Source organism: Mastigoproctus giganteus, chromosome 8 (genome assembly GCF_048544385.1).
Source record: "Mastigoproctus giganteus isolate SK-2022 chromosome 8, ASM4854438v1, whole genome shotgun sequence".
Classification (NCBI taxonomy): domain Eukaryota; kingdom Metazoa; phylum Arthropoda; class Arachnida; order Uropygi; family Thelyphonidae; genus Mastigoproctus; species Mastigoproctus giganteus.
Genome location: NC_143582.1, coordinates 222,570,008 through 222,584,026, shown reverse-complemented (window position 1 = coordinate 222,584,026; position 14,019 = coordinate 222,570,008). Strand labels below are relative to the sequence as shown.

The 14,019-nt window shown below is 34.3% G+C and overlaps 1 protein-coding gene across 1 annotated transcript in view; it reads right to left on the bottom strand.

The window, feature by feature from the left end:
• Positions 1 to 489: 489 nt before the first annotated feature.
• LOC150082356 (protein CIP2A-like) overlaps positions 490 to 14,019 on the bottom strand; it is a 105,000-nt gene continuing 91,470 nt past the window's right edge. Inside the window, exons 19-23 of the mRNA XM_090380494.1 lie at positions 12,973 to 13,088; positions 12,424 to 12,537; positions 6,296 to 6,378; positions 3,529 to 3,668; positions 490 to 660 (exon numbers count right to left, since the gene is read on the bottom strand). Coding sequence (XP_090236620.1) covers positions 490 to 660; positions 3,529 to 3,668; positions 6,296 to 6,378; positions 12,424 to 12,537; positions 12,973 to 13,088 — 624 coding nt within the window. The remainder of the gene's footprint in view (positions 661 to 3,528; positions 3,669 to 6,295; positions 6,379 to 12,423; positions 12,538 to 12,972; positions 13,089 to 14,019) is intronic.

The window sequence follows — 14,019 nt, the reverse complement described above, 5'->3', positions numbered from 1 at the left end:
TTTTCTTATTTCCTTTTAATAAAAAATTAATTAAAAATAAAATTAAGTGATAATTCAAGTTTTAATTATAATCAAAGATTGTAACAAATGGGCCTGGTGTACTGGGGTCCATGGTTATGAAAAATATATACAGCGATAACCCAGTTTAATATAATACAATAAAATATACAATAGCAGTTTTTTTAACTGTCAACTACAATAGTCTCTTTTTCAACTGTTTCTGCTATTGTATATTTTATTTTATTATATTAAACTGGGTTATCACTGTATATATTTTTCCTAATCAAAGATATCAGTCTGCAAACTTTTCACTAATAAGTTTGTATTTTCAAAATAACTTCTCCGAAAAAATAATCAAAAAGTATACAAGTTTGTGTTGTATATTTTGGTTTATTGAAAAATAAAAAAAAAAAAAAAGCTAAAAATAAATTAAAAAAAGTGTTTTAGAAGAGTTTTATACTTTAGATGAAGAAACAAAAGAAATGAATATCATGTTTTATTTAAAATGGTAGAAATATTAACTTTGCCACTGCTAAGATTGTGTATGAATTCTGTGATGTTTTTATGTTGTTCCAGCTGATCTGTTAATGTCTTAATACTTGCTTCCCTCTCTTGAAGAGTAGATTCATGCTGACGACAGACTAGTTCCAAAGATGATACCTGAAAATATATACAAATAATTAGTGCCTATTCTGCACTAATTGTTAAAAACTCAATTTTAACAAATGAAAATCACTAAATATTTATAATAAAAGCTGGTTATAACTAACCCTTAGCAGGCAGGCATGCCCAAAAAATTTATATTAACAGACATGTATAGTATAAAGCATGCCATTTAGTTCTTTTGGAAAAGGAAAAAGACAGTCTAAATGTTTTACTGCCATATACATTTAAATAATAATTTTTAAAAAAAATTGCATATACATATTTTAAAATGAGAATGTAAAGATATAAACTATACTTTATATGTGTATAAAGTACAGTTTAATTAACTACATACTTTATACAAGTGTAATCATATACTTGGACAATACTTCTTCAATTCTAACAAAATCAGTGTATTCATTCTTGAGGGTTAAACTGCATCCCTGTGGATGATTATGGAAAATGATTAACTGCACAGATTAATAAGCTAAATTTAGACAGGACAACATGCAGACCATGCAAAAATTAAAGCTGTGGGGTGAAAGGAAAGGCTCTAACGACCGACGGCACAATGAAATTGGTAGATCATTGCTACAGAAATTTAAGACTATAACTGTTATACAAGTCTGTTTAGATAAGAATACAGTAGAGTACATGTCACATTATGCTGATTATATTCAGTACACTGAATTATTATTGAACGATCAGTGCTTTTGCACCATGTTTTGCTTGTAGTGAACTGTTTAAGTCGCAATTAAAAACAATGTCAGTTAAAACTGGCATTGTTTTAATTGTATCTCATATTGTGAATCACCCTTCAAGAGTTGCTGAGGTATTGCACTGTTTTGAATAAGTAATGCTTCACCAATGGAGAAGACTAATGTTACTTATTCTCGGCAGATACCACCATCCAGATGGCACTGTTTCAAAGCTTGTTGGCTTACTCATCGGTGGGGGCAAGTAGCCTGTTGTTGCAATAGTGAAAACCCAGTTATAAAGTATAAGTCCACAATATGAGAGATGCCTGATGGTGTGTAACAGTATAAACTAAGGCAATTATTTTGCATGAAGCAATGGGACTATGCTTAAGTTTCACTATTGAATGGCCAGTGCTTTTGCACCATGTTTTGTCGTAGTGAACTGTTCAAGTCGACAATTGGCATCATTTTAATTATATTTTATTGTTCTAACTGTTTAATAGTGAATCTTAAGCATAGTCCCATTGCTTCATGCAAAATAATTGCCTCAATATGAATGTACAGAACTGCCTTGTCTGTTACTGCACGTAGTTCGTGTGAAATGTTCACATGCTCTGCAATATTACTATGGAATGACCTCAGTGTGTGTGTTTTTTTTTTTTATTAGGGAATGTTATATATTTTTTATTATATGTCTTCAATAGTTGTAACACAGTGCAGACACTTTTGAAAATTAATCCTGTTGTTATTTTATATTAACTTGTAGACACAGCTGTACAAAGTGCACAGCATTAATCTCATCATCCTCTATACATTGGTAATGATAAGCAGGATGCATAAACTATTTGTAGTGACTGGGAGAATTAAAGGGAATAATGTGTAACAAAATACACACAAACTAAAAACAAGTTGGGAAAATGGTGTTAAACTGCTAGATTCTGTTTTATTTTGGACTGTCAGAAATGTTATGTGGGGATAACATATAGCATGGCCTGCAAGAAAATTTGTATGCATTGTAAATGTTTTGTTTTGCAAATTGTATATTCTTTTAAATACATATTTCTCAATTTTTTTTAAATTTGGGAAAAAACAGCATTAGAGACCTCAGAGAGAAAAAGTGAGAGATAAACTCAACATCTCAGTGAATCAGCTGAATAATTGTTTGACATAGGGAGGTTTTAAAGAGCAGATATAAATAATTTAATCTTAATTCAAGATTAAGAGGCACAGTCCTTGAAGGGAGTGGATTAGCTAAAGAAATAATGTTTTACATTCTTCAAAGTATTTTCCTGAAAATTGAATATCTCTTGCAGCATGTTGTTTGTGATATCTGTAATTGGTCTAACATGCAAGTGGTATACTGGTCAAACATTGAACGTGACACATGAATCTACATGAATCTGCAATATTGTATAGTTCAAAGAAATAAAGAATATTTCTTACACATGGCATGGCATGTTGAATTCTAATTTAATACAAATTTGTATTTCACCAATGCCCCACTTGTAGACATCTTGAATGTAGTAATAGTTGTTTACATGATGAAGTAGTCATACGTTTGTCAATTTATGTGGTAGATTGATTTAAATTTACATTTATGATGCATAGCTTTTTGTAATTAGTACTAAATTGTTTATGGCAAATTACAAACATCAAAAGTACATAAGGTGGTTGTTTGCAAAATGTTTTGTGATTTACAACACATACTATAAAATGATGAAGGATAGATACTCTATTTCATTCTGCTTTTATTTGCTAACAAACTGCTGTAAAAACAAACAAAAGTAGAAAATTATTTTCAAATGGCTGATTAAATATGGTGTTATTTAATTACAAAGCCATCATCACAGTGCAATTCTTTGATTTTATTCTGAACACGAACAAGTAAAGTAACAGCTACATGAATACTGCTAGCAAAGCACATTTCAAGTAGCTAACTACTATAATAACATAAATATCCAAAGCAATAGTTTAAATGTGATGTGCTCTTCAAAGAATATTCTAATGTTTCTTAATGCATTAATTTCTAGCCTTATGGCTGTGAATGATACAATTGATATATATTGTATCTATGTTCTTTATAAGATTAACTAAATTAGCATATTCCACTAGAAATAAACTCTCTCTCTCTCTCTCTCTCTCTCATATTAAAAAATATACAGTAAAAAAAAAAAAAAAAAATTACCTCCTGTTCTAGTTTAGACCTGGCTCTCTCAGTTCTATCAGCCAATTTCTTTAGGGCACTTTGTTCCGACTGCAGTTCAGCATATTCCTCCTGTTTTGTCTTTAGCAATTCTTCTACTCTTTGTAATGATTTATTTAATTCTAAAATTAATAAAATATTAATTAATTAAAAATACATGATATATAAAAAGCATATAAATGAAAATTTTTCTCGTTATCATACAGAAAATAATAATTATGAAATTAAATTTTTTTTTTTATGTCCCTGAATAATGTAAAAATGTGAAATTCTAAATCCAAATTTTAAATTTGGAAATGACAAATGTATAAATATGCAGTTTTACACATTTATATATTTGTATATTTACACATCTAACAAGTTGAATATAATAATTAGAATAAATGTCTCTTATTAAAATTATATGAATACAAATAAATTAATATTTTGAAATATTTTTAACTGTAACCATCTATTATTGTAAAACTTGAGAATTTTTATGATTTTAACTGGAAATACATTATATTTATATTAATGGAATTTATTTATATAGCTATTTAGATTAAAGATTAGATTAGATTAGATTAGATTAGATTAAGGTTCTGCTTTGCAGGAAGAACTGTGATTAATTTTGAATAAAATTCTATTGCTATATGACATTACAATGCTTTATTAATATTAGTAATCTAATGAGTCTAACATTTCAGACTTTTGCCAAGTTCGTGAATTAATGACTCAGTTCAACAGCTTGAGCTGAATCATCAAAACACCCAAATCTTATCATCTGATGTATAGCATAAATTTCCAAATAGATCTGTTTGAAAATTCAGTGTAACCATTATTGCTTTTATTGCTCTGTTCCCCCATACAGTGCAAGGAAACCACAGGCTTTTGCTGCATTGGCCAGGAGGGGAAGGAGTAGATAAGAAAATATAAATTATTTGCTTCCCTCCTCGCATAGGTAACTATCCAGTTGACCCTTGAATTAATTCAAACTATCGCATCAATTACCTGTGAAGGCAACCTGTTTCAGCAATCAATGACTCACTGGATAAAAGCAAATTTCCTACAATCTAGTTTAAACCTCTTCCCTTGTAATTTGAATATATGCCCACAAGTTCTGGAATTCTCTATAACAGTGAAAATTCAGTCTTCGTTCATTTTACTAACCCCCCTCTGAGGGCCTTGTAAACCTCAATCAGGTCATCTCTGAGGTGCCTTGTTGCCAAGCTCTATAGCCCACACATTCGGAATCTTTCCCAATATGCTTACCCTTTTGCTGATTTCACCATGCAAGTTGCCTGCCTCTGGACTTTTTCAAGAAGCTAAATGTCTTTTTTTCAGATGACATCTCCATAACTTGAACAAAGTATTCTAAAAGTGATCTTACAATTGCTTTTTACTATGGGACTAAAATCTCCCTATCTCTACAGGATAATGTTCGATAAATCATCGATAGGACAGTATGGGGTTTCCTACCTGCCTGTTTACACTGCTCAGAAAACTTACCTGCCCGTACTGTATTTCTCAGATCCCTTTCTTCCTCTACTGTTTTAATTCAACCCCACCTAGTGTATAATTTATTTTGGGGTTGCTATTCTCCCAGTTTAAGACCTTGAATTTTGCTGCATTAAAACACAGCTGCCACCTTTCTGACTATCCTTGCAGCCTGTTCAAGTCATCCTGAAGGAGTGCTGATCACTACTAAGCGATCTTCAAGTTGTCTCCCCACCAATCGCATCACTGATGGGATAGATGGGCATCATCGATATTGTTTTTGAAAATCAGAAACAACAGTGGTCCAAGAATCAATCCCTGGGGAACACCACTTCTGACTTCACACCAATATGAAAAATATCCATTAATCACAACCCTCTGTCTTCTGTCCTGCAGCCACCTAGCAATTTATCTTAGAATCTTTCCAGTAATCCCAACCTGTTCCAGATTATACAGTAACCTCTCATGAGGGAATGAGTCAAATGCTTTGCTAAAATCCAAATAAACTGTTAAAATTGTTCCCTACATCCAGCTCATGAGTAACTCTGTCAAAATAGCTTACTATGTTAGTTAAACATGATTTTCCCTTAACAAAACCATATTGTGTGTTATTTGGAATGCCATATCTAGCTAAATGTCCCTGGATTGCACTCAATCACCGTTTCTAAGATTTTCCCTGCCACTTAAGTCAGACTAACCGATCATGTATTGGTGATACGTTGGAAATTGTCCAATCCAAAGGCATCTTTCCCGGGTCCAAAAATGCCCTCATAATTAACTTCAATAGTTCAATACACTCCTTTTTCTTTTCAGAAATGATAACCCCAGAATACCAGTGATATGATATGTCAAGAGAAGAAGAGTAAAATGAAAAAAAATTAATGAAGAAAAATGGAAAAAATAGAAGAAATTTTGCTGCTTTTCAAAGGGAAGCTACAAAGCACTCCACTGGGCAAAGGATGACCATAGCATTTTGATAATACCTTAACCCAGAAAGGTCCGAGTTCAGTGACTGTAGCCCCAACACTACGGCAACTAGTAAGCAAACAGTTCTGATCAGCATGCTAGAATCAGTGAAAAAGTGAAATAGATAATGTATGAACAGAATATAAATATTCAGGGGGAGCACCTCTAGTGAAGATAAAATAATTGAACTTGCAAATGTCAATTATTTTATCTGGCTGATGTTGTCAATTACTGTTCATATTTTACTTCCAAATTCTAAAAAAAAAAAAAAAAAGGCCATTATACTTTATTTAGTTTATCTATTTACCTTTGAGTTTATTATCCTTTTCTTTTAACTGTTTTGTGAGGCCTGTCTTCTCGCATTCTAGATCTGTTATTTGTTGAGACATTCTGAACAAAAAAAAATAAAATAAAATAAAAGGGAAAAAAGTTAAAAGATACACCCATTTCACATTGGCTGCATGACTATATAGCTTCAAAATTATTTCAAGTTTTAATTTACATAGTTTTTAGCAGTTCCTCAAATAATACACTTATTCATTTAAATAAATATAATTTGAAAATTTGTTGGTGGTGTTGCTGTGATAATGATAAATAGAATAAAATATTGAATGGTTATAAGCTTAGATGTCTGAAATTTCGAATGTAATCTCAATTTGATATAAGGAAATAGAAGATGAAGAATTTTTTTTTCACAATTTAAAGAAATCTCTGAAACAGAAATTCTCTCCATATGACAGTGGAATTGCAATTTAATATTTCTGCATATAGTGAAATTTATGTATGTAGACATTGGTACTATTACATTGACAAATGAGGTGAGTAATGATTTGAATTTCATGAGTTTTTTTCTTTTAGCCTTTAAAAGGTTAACCTGTTCAATTCACTGATTATTATGATATGAAAATATTTTTTTATTAATTTCACCTTTACCAGTTGTGCACATGATGCAAGAAAGCAAGCTTACATAGCATCAGTCAAAAAAAAAAAAACACACACCCTTCTCATTTCACCCATCCACTCGCTCCAAATGTTTGTCTAGAAAGGTTGTGGATTGGTCATGAAAAAAAAAAAAAAAAAAAAAAAAATGCATAAGTTGTCACATAAGTATTTGGTAGCTTTCAACAATTTAAGTGCTTATAGTGTGCCTATTTATAAAGTCCAACTCTAACAACTTTACTCCTTAGAAACATCGGGGTTGTTTACCTTTTCCTATTACCAAAAGCTTCAGTTTTTCGCTACCGGCCATATTTGCACCAAACAAGATTGTAATTCTCTCCTTACTATTTTTACCACCTAAATATTTCCTCACCTTTAAAAGTCAGCATCTTGTTTGGCAAACATTTAAAAAACAGACATGTTTCATCAACGAATATGTTTTTGGGCTCATAGTCCTCCATAATTATTTTTCAAAACAGTTTCTATCCAATGGGTATAGCCTTCTTTGATTGCAACTCCACTTTCATCAGAAATACCTTTTTTGAGTAAGCCCATGGTGCTCTTTAAATTTTTCCAGCCAACCAGAACTGGCTTGGAATGTTTTATGACCCAGAAAAGATGCATACTCCATAGACTTTTGTTTTATTAATGGCCCTGATATCGGCATATTTTGGTTGTTTGTTTGTTTGTTATTTGGTTTTTAGGAGCATTAGCAACTAAGGCCATATTGCTCCGGGGATATGCGGTGGTCATTCTCTGACCTTTCCGCATCCTCCGTATTTGGTGGTCAGGGGCTCGAACCCCGGTCTAATCAAGAAGCGTGTGCTACGCACTGCTGCTCCTGCTCACCTGGCTACGGAGATGCCACATGTTTTGGTCTTGAATCGACTTCATCCACTTAAAAAACTTCATCTACATCTTCACAAAGGCATAACACACACTTCCGACTGGGTCCCGTTTCCTCAAACAGTTTGAGACTAAACACACTCAAGGATTTCCTCTTAGACAGCGTAAGGTTACTTGCACATCAGCTGAAACAAAACTGATTTAGGGACCACTTGTACCTACCATGTAAACAGGTACTGGTGAAATTTAGTGAAAGTGTGGATGACTTTAGGTCATCCACATTTGAAAGTGTCTGCAATTCTGCCCAGACACGATAGGAGGGAGTATATGATGAGAGCCTTGTCGATCAATTCGGCCCTGGAAAGATTGTGCAAGGCTCAAGGGGTAGAATTTTTTTCAGCCTGGACTGTACTTGTTAAAATGAGAGATTGCTTCTACAGGGATGGGATACACTTAAATAGAAAGGGTACAAGAATATTTGCTGATGCTATCGAGGCAGTGTTAGGTGGGTCGGAAAACTGCTAGCTTGGGGGGAGACAAAGACCAATAGATTGACAGTAGCCACTGGCAGAGGTGAAAGAGATTCTTGCACTGCTTCTATTAGAATGAGCAGAAGCCTGAAAAACAAGATGCATGGTATTTCAGAGACTGCTGGGAGCCATTGCGGTACAAGTAAACACATGGGTTGTGTTAGGGTAGCTAAGAATAGAGACAGGTGCAGGTATACTTGCGTGTACACCAATGCTAGGAGTTTAGTAAATAAATTTGATGAATTTGAGGTATTGCTCAAAACATCAAAGGCAGATATTGTTGGGATATCAGAGACGTGGTGTCACACAGATATAAGGGATGCAGAACTGCAATTTGGGGAGTACAACGTCTACAGAAAGGATAGACAGGATAGGAAGGGGGGGGGAGGGGTTATGCTATTAGCTAAGAAACACATAAAAACCAAGGAAGTGAAGCCAGTCGACATCGCTGGACAGTGCAGTGTTGAGTCAGTTTGGTGTGACATAAGCATTGGGAGATCAAAATTGAGAGTAGGAGTGTGCTATAGGCCTAATGACTCTGATGAGTATAATAAGGAACTGTACAGGGAAATAGAGTGGGCCAGTAAATCAGAGAGTCTTATAATGGGAGATTTTAATTTCCCAGATATTGACTGGAATTTGGGGGCTGGTTACTCACACACTAGCAGGGCTTTTGTGGATTTATTGGATGATTGTTTTCTACATCAGCATGTTCAGGAGGCAACTAGAGGGAGTAATACTCTTGATTTGATTATCAGCAGTGATTCTTCATGCATTAAGAATCTGCAGATAAATGAACCACTAGGTGGCAGTGATCACAGTGTGCTGAAGTGGGATTTACTCAAAGAGGTAACTACCATTAGGGGTAAAGGGAAGGGTTATTGCTTCCGTAAAGGCGACTACGATGGACTGAGACAGTATTTAAATTCTATACAGTAGGACCAACTGATGATGTTACCAACAGCAAATTCAAAATGGGAAGCATTCAAAGAACTTATCTTGGAAGCTACTAGGCTTTACATACCAACTAAGAAATATTGTTCAAGGTTTAGGCCAAAATGGATGTCAGATGAACTAATGAGGCATATGGCAGAGAAGAAAAATGCATGGGATACTTACAAATTAACACATGACACAGAAGCCTATGATAGATACAAGTTGATATGCAACCAAGTTACAAAGGAGGTTAGGCAGGCGAAGGCAGATTACGAGAAATCCTTGGCAAGGGATGCAAAGAAAAACAGCAAAGAGTTCTTTACTTATGTAAACTCTAGAAGGAAGGGGATGAATCAGATTGGTCCACTTGATATTGATGGGTCAACTGTTGATGATCCTGCTCAGGTAGCTAACAAACTAAATGAATATTTTGCATCGACATTCACACATGAGGAGTTATTCAGCAAGGGGAATGCCAGAGGTGTATTCAACTCTAGCAGTAAGCTACAGAATCTTGAAATAACTGGGAGTAAAGTGGAGGAGAAACTGTTGAAGATAAACACAAGAAAGGCACCCGGGGTGGATGGGATCTATCCAGTTATATTAAAGGAGGCAGCAAAGGAAGTAAGCAAACCCTTAGCCATAATTATGAGAGCTTCCTTGGACTCAGGGGAGGTACCCATAGACGAAATGTGCAAATGTGACCCCAATTCACAAAGGAGGATCAAAGGCTGACACAAGTAATTATAGACCTGTGAGCTTAACTTCTGTTCCAGGAAAATTAATGGAGGCACTGGTTAAAGAAGCACTGCAGGATCATTTAGACAAGACTTCAGTTATAGCTCAAACACAGCATGGTTTTGTTAAGGGGAAGTCTTGCCTGACCAACTTGATTGGATACTATGATGCAGTCACAAAAGAACTGGATGCAGGGAATAACTTTGATATTATATACTTGGATCTTAGAAAGACTTTTGATACTGTTGCACATGGAAGACTGCTACACAAATTGGAGCAGTGTGACATTGGAGGCAAATTGCTGCTATGGATAAAGGGGTGGTTGAGGGAGAGAAGACAGAGAGTGGTAATCAATGGACACTGATCATCGTGGACTAATGTTATTGGTGGAGTCCCTCAGGGCTCAGTGTTGGGTCCATTATTGTTTTCTGTATTTATAAATGATATTGATGATGGTATATCAAGCTTAATGTCCAAGTTTGCAGATGATACAAAGGTTGGCAGGGTTGTTAAGGACACTACTGACACTATGCTGCTGCAACAGGATCTGGAAAGGTTGAGCAGATGGGCTGAGAGGTGGCAAATGAAGTTTAACATTGACAAATATAAAGTACTACACATGGGAAACAGCAACCCCAGAGCAACGTATCAACTCTGTGGTACTACACTGACAGTGGTAGAGAATGAAAGGGACTTGGGGGTGGTTGTGCAGGCAGATATGAAGTTCTCTGAGCAGTGCAGATGGGCTGCAAGAGTAGCTCATGGAGTATTGTCAATGATATACAGGAATTTTTCCAGCAGGGATAAGGAGGTGATTATTCCATTGTATAAGGCAATGGTCAGGCCACACCTAGAGTACTGTATACAGGTCTGGAGGCCTCATTTCAAGAAGAATGTAGAGCTGCTGGAACGAGTACAGAGAAGGGCAACAAGATTAGTGAATGGAACAAAGGGGTGCTCTTACGAAGAAAGGCTTAAGTTTTGCAAATTACAGTGTCTGGAGACTAGGCACCAGCGAGGTGATCTGATAGAGGTGTATAAAGCCTTGAATGGTTTAAGCATGCTCAATGCTGATGGGATTCTTCCTCTAGCTCAGAAAAATCACCTGAGAGGGCATAAATTCAAATTGAGGAACGACAGATGTAGGATAGACGTGCGGAAATTTGCCTTTAGCCAGCGGGTGGTTGGTTGGTGGAACTGACTTCCATCCCTTGTGGTGGAGGTTGATAGCCTAAATAAGTTTAAGGCTCAGCTGGACATGTATTTTGAACGAACAGAGGGGTGAAGTGGAAGTGGGTTTTTTTTTTTTTTTTTTTGGCTGATGCTGCATAAGCTTGCTTTCTTGCATCAAATGCCTCTACTAATGCTAAATGACTTGTTTTTTCGAAACAACAGATGAATTTCTGGGATAAAAGAAAATCATTCCCTCTTAATTCTCTAATAGGATGACCAGAGTCAATGTCCTTAATATTTGCCAATGGCTGTGGACACATAGATAGCAGTTGACCAGCGCGACTTTTCGGGACAGTTGTGTATAAGTTGTACAGGTTTTCCTACTTCTTTTTAGCCAATGCTGACCCACTGCTGGGCAAAGGCTTCTCCCAAAACCTTCCATCTTTTTCTATCCAGCGCTGTGGTTGGCCAGTTTCCTCCTGCAGGGTTTTACGGACACCACTAAATAGTAGAATGTTTTAGCTCTTAATTTGTGGAAATAATCTCCCTTTAGCTTTTAAAAGCTAAAGGGATTAATTCTTAATCCTTTTAGCTCTTAATTTGTGCTTTCTACAGCATCAGCTTTATTGCCTAAAGGTCAGAGGTGTGCATACCCAGGTATTTCGAAATCAGTTCGTTATATGGAAATTTTCTTCATTATATGGCAATTATTTTTAATGTAACGACCAAAGGGAAATCAAAAAAGTTTGCTACACAGAAAAATTCGCTCTATGAAAGTTCATTAAAGAGGTCTGACTGCATAAGCTTTATGGAAATTTTAATATTATATTTACAATTGTAGTGATTTTTTTGCTTTGCATTTATAAATTTTTTTAAAAAGACTTAAAAGATTTATAATATACTTATTAATATTTTTCAATTATTTTTTCCCAAAAAATATCATCTTTCGCATTGCAAATATAAGATTTCATGTTCATAACTGTAATAGTTAATTTTTATGAATTTTTTTTTTTTTTTTTGCAAAAATCATGCTATTTTCTAGAATATTTCACATCTCCATGGATCTTCCTGCACAGGCTGAGTTGTTGATATAAACAAATAAATAAAAACAATTCTCTGATTTCCTTATGGCAATTGTTGGTCTTCCTGGGATGAGCAAACCAGAATTTTAAAATGGCTGATTAAAAAAAATAGATCTACGAAATAGCCCTCTACATCCTAAAGAGTTCATTATGGCTATTTGAACAAAATTTCACATATTTAAATTACTCACACATCTTGTTTTTGTTTCAAAGTTTCACTGTGTCTTTGTAACATGGCATTCATCTCAGAGATCGAATTATATTCCACTTGTAAGTTGTCTAGAGCAAGTTGCAGAGAGTGAAGCCTGAAATAAATAAAAGGATTTCTTTTAAATACAGGTTTCTATTAAATAAAAGTACAACCATAAATGTACCAATTTAAAATTACAAATATAGGATAGACAAAAATTAAAATAAATAATTAATAAGTAACTTTTACATTAACTCATCTTGGCGTGTTTGTAACATATCTTCATTGGAAGAGAATAAGGTAAGATTTGTTGTCCAGGACAAAGGTGATTGTGGATATAAGACAAATGTTTTAAATATTTTATTAAAGAGCACTTTTAGTACCATTTTAAGATCTTAAATTAACTATTATTTATCATGAAAGATAATGAAAACAATGTTCAAACAGAGTTTCCTAATTTTGTATAATTCAGTGATTCAGTGATAAATATAGTTATTAATATGGTTATTATTATTATTATTATCATATTTTAGAATAAAACAATTCTTACTTTTGTGTCTGTTCCACAATTGTTTCTTTTTGCTCTTCATTTTGCTGCTCCAAAGAACTTATTTCTTGATGTGCCATTTCTAGTTTCCTTTGTAGCTGCATTTGTTGCAAAGTAGCCTGTGTAATAATAAAAAAAAATTTCATTCAATGATTTATTATTGCTATGGTAAATATCATTTTAAATTTTTTTTTTCCCTCAACATTTCTAATGTAAAATATTATTTTTATATTTAATGGTGAAAAATAGACATGTCAATGTATAACTGAAGGTTTCTGTTATACATTTGTATTTTGCTATTCTAGTGTTCCTAGTTTCATTAAGTCTCACTGCACTGCCCTAGTTTTTGGTTCTGTTATTTGATTAAATCATTTTTTAGATTTAAAAACTTTGGAAATATTTCTTCTTGTAAGTGTTCTTTTTGCCATCTGGTACGTTTCTATTTACACAGTAGTTTTTCCCCTGATGTCAAAACAGTATTGTGGTCAACCCTGGTTTGATTAATAATCCCAGCATCAATTATTTGGATTGTCTACATCTCTGTCATGTTAAAAGAGCGTAAACGCACTGCCGATCAGCTGCTAACAAACCAAGCACCACCTGTGGAAAAAAAAAAAGAACAGCAGTTGACCTTGAATCCTTCCCTAGTTGTTTGTGAAGTCACATTCCAACAAGTTCGATCACTTTGCAGCGAGACAGATTTTCATTACCATGTGTTTTTGCAGTGTTTGCTGGAAAAATCACAAATAAACTTGCATGTGACCATGCATTCTATTTGCCAGACCTAGCCCCTTATGACTTTTTCTCTTCTCTAAACTGAAAAGTGTACTTAACGGAGCCCATTTTAAATCTATAGAAAACATTCAGGAAAAAAAACTGACCAAAGTGTTTAAAGTGCTTATAGAAATGTAAGGAATAGTGAGTGTAAGCCCAAGGCATCATTTTGAAGGGGATAATTTGTAAGGTATGAAGTATAGGGTTCTTAAAATTAAAGTATCCCTATGTAGAGGGCTCTGGAGTGAGTTCTAAGGCTCATACTGAAGAGAAATT